The sequence below is a fragment of the Hydractinia symbiolongicarpus genome, chromosome 14 (genome assembly GCF_029227915.1).
Source record: "Hydractinia symbiolongicarpus strain clone_291-10 chromosome 14, HSymV2.1, whole genome shotgun sequence".
In the NCBI taxonomy this organism is placed as follows: domain Eukaryota; kingdom Metazoa; phylum Cnidaria; class Hydrozoa; order Anthoathecata; family Hydractiniidae; genus Hydractinia; species Hydractinia symbiolongicarpus.
The window spans coordinates 6147111-6156775 of record NC_079888.1 but is presented as its reverse complement, the minus strand read 5'-3'; the positions used below and the strand labels follow the sequence as shown (position 1 = coordinate 6156775).

Sequence of the window (9665 nt, the reverse complement as noted above, 5' to 3'; positions counted from 1 at the left end):
ATTTTTCAGTCATGCTAAAATACAATATGTCTACAGCATTAGCCCTACACGACAACCTTTTAACGCTTTTAAATACAGAAGAAAATACATTTATTTACCAATCGCAACAAACAATCGTTTGATTTTGAATAGTCACATGAATCTATAGCTAAAAAATTAGTATCAGGGAGCGTTGCAAAGTTTGGAAAGAACTTTAACAGTTTCCCTTCGTGTTACACGTAGTAAAAAACAATTTTTACCCATAATTAAAAGAACAACCACCTTTTCAGCAAAGAAGGATACATCTAGTTAAGTCATTCTTATTTTGTTGTAAGCACCATAATAAATTTTCTGAGCGATTAATGTGCAGTGGAGGTCATGTATTTGTAACCCTCATTTGTTGTCAAAAGGTAAAAATTAAGGTTTAGTCATAATCCAAAGATTGCTAGATACAACTTTGTCCTTAGGGGATCTTGTATCTGTCTGAAATCCGGGACGGTGTCAAAGTGTCAAAAAGATACAAGATCGCTTGGGATCGAGGTTGAATGAGACTAAATACATTAGCTGGACTATTCGATACGACATAAAATTTGAATCGTCGCAGATCCCTAGAGAATGTAATATGTTGACTAACAAAAATAGACAACAAAACATTTTCTTAATGGAAAGTAAGTATAGCAAATTCACGGTTGACAGATTTAATCATGATTTAAAAACTGTAGCAAAGTTTAATTTAAACTGTAACCAAGGACGTCTTGCGTTAACTGTTTTGCTTAACCATGGAACACGGATTTCAAATAGTTATGCCCTCCAACCGACCTTGTTGGCCGAGTTTTCCTTGTACCTGAGAATTTTGATCTGCAAACACCGAAACGTGCGTCGTTAATTTTTTCCAATACTTCCAAGTATTGCTTCTGATCTTTGCCTTTCTTTTACCTTTATAGATATTTTTTTAAGAACGCGTATTTAAGAGAATCTGTGTCAACTTTTATAGCATGAGGAACAACCGTTGCGTTCGTCTTTGGTTGTTAAATGTTGTAATTGTGATTTGGTAAAGGACGACTGCCTTTGATTCTTTCAACAAACCGAGATCATGCAAGTTTAAAAACGTCCCTTTTAAACGTGTCTTTACAACGCATGCAACATTTCCTTGGTTGATACTACGCTCCCTCCCATGGAAATGGAGAGCAACTTACTACTCTCCTGCGTAGAGAAGGAAATTTTCCTTTTAAAGTACTAACTAGTTTTTATATTTTGTCTTTGCGTTCAAAATACCATTGTTGTTATCACTAGTGACGTATTCCCTTGTGTATTTACGTCATTATTGACAGCATTAACAGTAATGCTATTTTTTGGAGTATCGCGATTAACAATTACACGTGTTTGATTTTTCCACAGTGTCTGGCTGGAATGCTCGGCTGCGATGACAACTTTGCTTTTTTCTGATGGTATATGGTATATAAGTAAATTTTTCTTCAGTTTGTAATCAGATCAAGGAATTTAATTATAGTTTTATCAAGTTCTATATAAGAAAAAAATATGTCACCCGAAACTTTATATATGTATATATATATATATCATACAAATCAAACATTGTCGGAGAATTAAGAAAATACCGTCCAACATGTTATCAACAAGAAGACAATTGATGCGGAAAGTTTTCTTGCAAAAAATTCCAACTTTTTTAAAAAAAGTAAAAACTAGGGACCCTATAAAATGTATATCTCAGTTTATTATTTACTACTACAAAAATGACATCAAAATGATTGATAGCGCGATGTAGTTTAGCATTCTTTATTTGCTCAATTATGGTCAATAGAGATATACAGCTAAAGAACATAAATATTGCAAAAAATATGCTTGTCGACCTAAATACTATATTTTTCACAACCTTCCAATATACACAGCGTAAAGCAAAAGTTGTCATTAAAAAAGAACAAAATAATGTGTGGCCATTAACTGTACCATTAAAGCAGCCAGATGCATAGGGGTTTCTGGCAGCATATGACTGTTGTGATAAAAATGGTTGCTTTTGTGAAAAATAATGTTTAAAATTAATGGGTGACTCAAAAACGTCGCCTTATGTTCATGGTCGTCCAAAACATTATATTTGACGTACGCAATGTCGCCATAAACTACAAATAGGTATATATATATATATATATATATATATATATATATATATATATATATATATATATATATATATATATATATATATATATATATATATATATATATTCATTCTCATCATATATATATATATATACATTCTCATATATATATTCTCATATATATCTCATATATTCTCATATATATATATATATATTCTATATATATATATTCTCATATATATATTCTTCATATATATATATATTCTCATATATATATATATATACATTCTCATCATATATATATATATATATATATATATATATATATATATATATATATATATATATATATATATATATATATATATATATATATATATATATATATATATATATATATATATATATATATATATATATATATATATATATATATATATATATATATATATATATATATATATATATATATATATATATATATATATATATATATATATATATATAATATTAAGTATAATATTAAGTATAAAATTTTTAATATTAAGTATAATAAATATATAATAAAGTATAATAAAAATATAATAAAATAAGTATATAAAGTATAAAAAAACCACTGTCGCGGTGTTACTTCACTTCGGGTTTCATATAATTATTGTCCCTGTGGTAACTTTTCTGACACCTCTAGCTTAATTATATAACGTAATTTTAAATATTTTAATATTTTTGATATTGCATATATTATTTTTTTATTAAGTATAATTTTTATTTTCTTATTGCTTATAAATATCCTTTATCGGCTAATCAATCCTTTATTAGTCTTGATAATTTTATACTTTACTGTTGGTCATATAATTCAAATTGTAATATTTTCATATGTCACTTGTAGATGTTAATAGCTTGTATGCAAAAAAATATTGTAGAATAACTCTTTTAATAATGTAAATAGAATATAAGATTTCAGTTTTTTGTTGTCTCGTTTCTTTCCGACTTTTACTCTGAGATTTTTTTTATTTGTACGGAAATAATTGAGCGGTCTTATGAATCCTCTGATCGACTGGTTCATTAATTTCAAAGTTTCAATATATGTAGAGATATAAAGGCTTCCGAGATGAACTAGTTTACCTTTTATGCTTTCCAGATGTGAAAAATATGTCTAACTGGAGCGTATCTCCATCTTAGAACTTTCATTTTTTCTATGGAAAGTTTTTCATTTCTTGAAAATGATATTATAGTGGGCGACGTTTCGGGAGATCCTTCTCCCATCATCGGGCAAAGTAAAATGATGTTGAGCATGTACTTATATAATTGCAGAGGATCGAAATTCATAAAAATCAACCAATCAAAAACGAGCTGATAATTACAGTTAATTACGGTAATTAACATTTTCGGACCAAGATGTAGGTAACTACTTCTTCTGTAGGGCTGGTAACCAAATCTCAGGAAGCTGATACGAGATGCTGTTTATGTGCTTGTTACGTTCTACACTGTTGATGGTTTCTTTAATCTTCCTAGCCGTTGTTCTGGATTCTCTGTCAAGGATTTTCTTCTCATCCCAATTAAACTGATGACTTCTGCTCCAGCTGTGGTCCACAATTTCGTTTTTCTTTGCATCTCCGTTTCTCACTGCGCGCACATGTTCTTGTACTCGTTGCTTAAACTTTCTTTTTGTTTCGCCTATATACACTGCATCACAATCTTTACACGGGATTTCGTAAACAACATTGCTTTATTCTTCCAGGTTTATTTTGTCTTTTGGTTTAGACAAAGTGCTTCTTAGGGTGTCTTTAGAGTTAAGAATGCATTTGATCTTGTTGCCTTAAAACACGACGAAGTATCTTGCTGGTACCTGGTACGAAGGGTAGGAATGCTGATGCCATAAATTCCTCTGATGTTTCCTTGTTGTCTCCGTTGCATTTTCTCTTCATTTTATTTTCTACTTGCGTGATGACTTTATGACTGTATCCATTTGCGATTAATGCATTTCTTACACGTCGAATTTCTTCTTTCCTCTTCTGTTGGTCACTGACTACACAGACTACTAAACAAAATAAGCCTAATAAACTTGAAAACATCGTTATTTAATCTCGTTGACATGTCAAGTATCAAATACAGTCGTTTTGAAATCTCTACACGAGCAAACTTTTAACAGGGCTTACTTGCGATACAATTTACAATATGTCAGTCATAAATTTTTTCTGCAAACTTATTTGCGGGACTTTCGGTACAAGGCTTGTTGCCCAGCAGTTAGCATCTCTTCCACTAAAAATGGTTTTTTTGGCCCACACCATAATAGATACTGAGTTCCCAATTCAACCAAAAACACTCGTGATTTTTGCATGTTTTTGGAGACTCATCACCCTTGTCCACTATGATGTGTCAGGAACTTATTAACAAAGCAAGCACTGGTAATTTGGCATCAGCATAAGATGAGGAATGTTTGTTGAAGCTACACAAGAGCAAATCATTGATCAAACCAAAAAACCGTATGGTCAAAGAAATTTTTTACAATGGCAACCACTACATGAAATTGTGTATCAAACATCGTTAGAATTTCATGTTACACACGACAGGGAAACTGGCTAATACGCGTACAAGAAGTTCGTATCTAAATTGCTAAATTAAACTCTTGTTTTTTTTCTAATTTTGCGGAAAGTTCATTGTTACTCCTTTATCGCTACCATTTTGGCCAACAAAGAGGCAAAAGACGGGTACCAAGGGTACCAATAAAGGAGATGGCGGCTGGGTTTTACTTTTACCTTCCACTCGTTTGCCCAGACAACTATCGATACGGTGGTCTCAGCATCGTGCACTTCTTTAATCACATTTGCTCATTGTTTCAAAGAAAACACTCGGGGAAAACAAGAAAAGATTTGAAAAAGAAAGTAAACTATGTGTTCTTTTTTTAAAACTGATTTCTAATCGTTAGTTACATAACAAATACTCTATATAAAAGTATTATAAAATTTAGGAAAAACATGTGCCACCACCCTGTTGCCGCGTTCCCTGAAATTTTCTGATCCTAATATATGAAAAAACAATCTGTTTCCTTTTCTCTTTTCTATGACTGTGGAAACCATATTCCGGACATAGATAACTTCGAGCATAACGCCCCCTAATGCCCTCATAACGCCCTATTAACGGTCAATAATGATAACGTGGCTGATGCAATACAATACAGACACACAGGGATGACTATAAAATCACAGTTTACGCAAACGTTCCAGCGTTCTGATTACACACCATTTCCCTCCTTCCTGCGAAAAAAGTTAAATTAAAAAGTACTAGTATTCAGGTATCGTCAAGTACTGAAATTGCAAATCACTCCAACCTTCTTCCCGGGGATTTATAGTCCCTGAGCTGGAGACCGCTATCAACTTCAACAACAACGCAAAATGCCCTAGGAACGAGGTTGTGATCAGTCGACGCTCCCGGTTTGTACACGTCAAACTAATTTCTTCATATTCTTCAAAAAATCAATGTTCTCAGGTAAAAATTAGTTAAAATTCAAATGATTCAACCCTGCCTAAACATCAGATACACGTTTAGCGTACACTTTTCCAATTTCTAAACACTCATTTAATAACAAGTAAAAATAACTACGTATAATTTGTAGCTACTTTTTGTAGCTAGTTATATAAACCTGATTTGGAGTAAAGCTTTGTCAATTGTATTCTTGTAATTTCGAATAGGGAAGTTTCGAACTTGAGGCATATGGTGGTGGCGCTGTCATTTGCATATTATTTGGTGTATTTACCACCATCGTGTTGGCTGGTGCCATCGCCGGTGTAATGACAACTTGTGTTTTTTTGCGACAACGCCAACAACAACAGCCGCCAGAAAATAATGCAATAACCAGTGAGATTGCTCCAACTATGATTACAATTCTTATCGTTTTACTTTGTGAATACCACCACGCAAGGAATTCTAAAAAAGAGAACAAAATCTGTAAGTTGACAAATTTACAATATTGTTGCTTTAATTGGCGCACGGTACAAGATACTTGAGCAACACTTCTGAGTGGTAAAACTGTCTACTTCTTGCACTGATATACTGTCTCTTCTCAAAAACCGACTGGTAACTATGATTATACAACAAAGAAATAAATATATCACACTCGCAAGAACTTTAACAAGACGTATAAAAAGTCAAAGCAAACTTGATGTAAAACTAGAAATAACGTGCAGTAAAATGTCACCATTTCTCTCTATAATGTTAAAACCCACCGTTGCAATCACTGTGCCCAACACGTTCATCCATGACTGGTATTGTTGCTATGGAAACGAAAGCCTTCAACCTCAGGTTGATCTAAAAATTGAAAACTTGTTGAAGTAACTCGGTTTTAACCACAACATCAATTGGACAACTTATAGCAAACATTGTCCAAAAATAATAAAGCTACAACAAAACGGCTTAAGTAAGATCTCCGCCATTGATGTTATTCTTCATTCTCGCATTTTCTGAATAACGTTAAGTATTAACCAGACTACTCAGAAGGTCAAGGTCAAGAAATTATGCCCACTTTATTGCAAAAATATGAAAACGACCTGTAATTAATTATTTAAAAAAAAATATTTTTGGTTTTTAATGGTGTTTTCAAAAACAGCTACTTTATTTTCAGTATTTTAAAACAAATACAGTCTGCAAAATATAATAGATTAACGTCAGCGTGACGTAGTTGATTGATTTCATTTTGAGAACAACGGACATGTGCGCTTTTGTGTAGGTAAAAAAGCAGTCCTCACAAAGGGTAAAATGGCTATTAATAAATATTAAAGAATTTTTGTGTAGCATAAGATCTAAGAGGAACTGAAATTAAATTTTAACTATATTCTTTTCTTTTTTTAAAAAAATAGCTAATTTTAAGTGATTATTTCTTTTTTTGAGTGAATTTCTTTGATTACTGTGGTCTGTTGTTTACACTTTGCACCTATAGAAATGCTTTGCCATGTGCAATAAAACCGCAAACTTTTTAATGTTCTGAACATTTGCGAGTCAATCTATTCGTTAAAAAACTTACACTAAATAGCCTTAAGGTAATTAATACCACTGAAAAAGATTTTAAACTCATTGTTGTTACCTCAGCTGGGTTTGATATCATAAAACACATCTGTATCTAATAGCATAATCAAGCAATGTTAAGAGAGTCCTGCACTAAATATGATATTTTTGTATGTTATAGAGGTAAAAAGTTGTTTATCAAGTTTTTGGGAATTTTCTAATCCTTTTTCATATTTAGCTTCAAAAATTTCTGAATGACTTTATGACATCATACGGTAGTAAGCATAAATTAATAATAGAAATATCTTGCAAACTCACATAATAATACTTTTGAGTAGTGTGGACTAATCCTCTTGATGATATTTTTACATATGTAAAGTTTTGTAGTTTAGGAATGATTTTATCTTTAATTACAGGTAGAAATATAATGTGAGCATTTTTTAAAACTTTCTTATGACATCATCAGATCTCGGATTATAAATATTGAAAAACTTGAATAACTTAAAAATGAGAAAAAAAATTGAAAAAGCAAGAATCCCTTTAACAATAAGTAACGAGATATATCATAGAAGGTTTCAATTTCTTTAAAAAAATTGGTGAAAAATGTATTCTCATGTAATCGTGGTAATTAGTGGGCCATTGTTCAGGGTAGGGGGGAAATATCCAGGAAAAAATTGTCCTAAGTGGGAGCTTTCCAGGAGGCAATTATTCAGGGTTTTTTAATTATTTTAGAACCGAGGTCACTTTATTAGAAATAGTTTCTTTAACAAGTTTCTTAATTCTGACGGGAGCTATAAAAGAGATATTCAATCAAAAACATGATTTTCACACAACAAAGGGACTTACATCAAAATATATACGAGAAATAATGAAATATTGACTTTTTATTTATTTATCATTATCATTTTATTTATGATTCGATGAAACTGGAGAATTTTAAGCGATTAGTTAATTTTTGTTGGTAGAAAATACATGTCATTGAAGTTTAGATCGCACAAATTATTAAAAAAATATATAAAATTTTTAAAGTAGAACACAAAATGTCGTTAGAAGAATTTAGATATTTAACACGTGTAACTAACAACATACCTTGATGTGTAAGTTATCGTTAGAATCATCTTTCAACTGAACATTAATGTACAGACCAGCAAGTCCACCAAGTGATGCACCGGGGATTGGAATATCTGTCGAAGAGTCAAATTCTTTCTCGTAATTTAACCCTATCGCTTCAATGGTCAGTTCAATTTTAATTGTTGGTGGTTTGCATTTCACCAATGTTACACCAACACTTGTAGTTTTTCCATCAACTTCGCTTTCACATTTATAAGAATATCCATCTTGTGTACAACCGCCCAAAGTTTCTAAAAATAAAAATATTTTATTTATTTTTTCAGCTATGTTTTTTCTATCTTGTTTCTTAAATTATTTCTTAAATTATTTTAAATCAATATATATATATATATATATATACATATATATTATATATAATGTAAATACCCTTAACAACGACAAGTATTAAAAATACTCCACAACAAAATCTGAGCGCGTTCGCCACTTAGTGTTTTATGAATGTCTGTTATGGGTGTATTTTTGTGATAAAAATAACTCGCTAGTGCCATATTCTTTTCTTAGAATAATAATGGGCAACAGTTCTGATTGGTTATGGCAATACAATAGAATAACGGCGCCAGTCCTGATTGACCTCTCGTCATACAAAAGTATTAAAAAAAGGTTGTCAATTGACGTTGTTTATTTTCAAAAAAAACAAACAAAAAAACTTTTCTATTTGCTAGCCAAATACTACGCCAGGAAAACATTCCACACTGGCAACTTCCATATGTGTAACGACCTCGTCCCAAGGCCTTTTTTCAATTCTTTATAGTACGGCGGGATTATATGATAGATGAGACGATTTTTTACTTTAGTTCAGCATTAAAGGTGTTAATATTTTAACAGCGAAATATATCTTATCTATTAAGAGCGCTTTTTCTTGAAAACGCTTTCCCAACATCAACAAGAAAGTCGGACAGATACAAAACTGCGAAAAGATTATACTGCACTCAACTTCTTAATCTCTTCCAGAGAAGGTAAAAAATGACTAACAGGTTAACAAGAAATAATTAGAAATTAAACTCGTTTATAATAGTTTGGAAGAAATTCATTAGGGGTTTTTCTTTAGGCGACGATTGAGAGTACAAACTCACTTGCAGACCAGTGTGAGAAATGTCCTCAAATTAAAACATTACATCGCAAAAATGTAAACCAGTGTTCTTTTTTTTTTTGCCACTGGCAAACAAAATTTCTGCTAACAGAATACTCACCACGCCTTTTGATTGGTTACTTGTTAGGGTTACTTGTTCTTTGCTCGTGTGACCATTATCGAAATACCTCTAATTTTTAATGTTTTGAGATACGTTTGAGGTCTCACTCATTGGAACAAAAATAATGAACTTCGTACTATTTAAGATTTTTCGGTGGCTTGTGGATAAATCCACGGGTTATGTAGACGTTTTTGTTGTTTTCTTGCAAGAAACATGCATACAAGAAACAGGCTCAAATTGGTAAAAATCT

The 9665-nt window shown here is 31.5% G+C and overlaps 1 protein-coding gene across 1 annotated transcript; it reads right to left on the bottom strand.

The window, feature by feature from the left end:
* Positions 1-4965: 4965 nt before the first annotated feature.
* On the bottom strand, positions 4966-8713 carry LOC130625109 (uncharacterized). Its single transcript, XM_057440183.1, has 3 exons — positions 8620-8713; positions 8184-8455; positions 4966-6020 (listed from the first exon to the last, which is right to left on the bottom strand). Exons 1-3 carry the CDS (start codon positions 8711-8713, stop codon positions 5982-5984), a joined length of 405 nt encoding a protein of 134 aa, XP_057296166.1. The 3' UTR covers positions 4966-5981.
* Between the last annotated feature and the right edge of the window lie 952 nt (positions 8714-9665).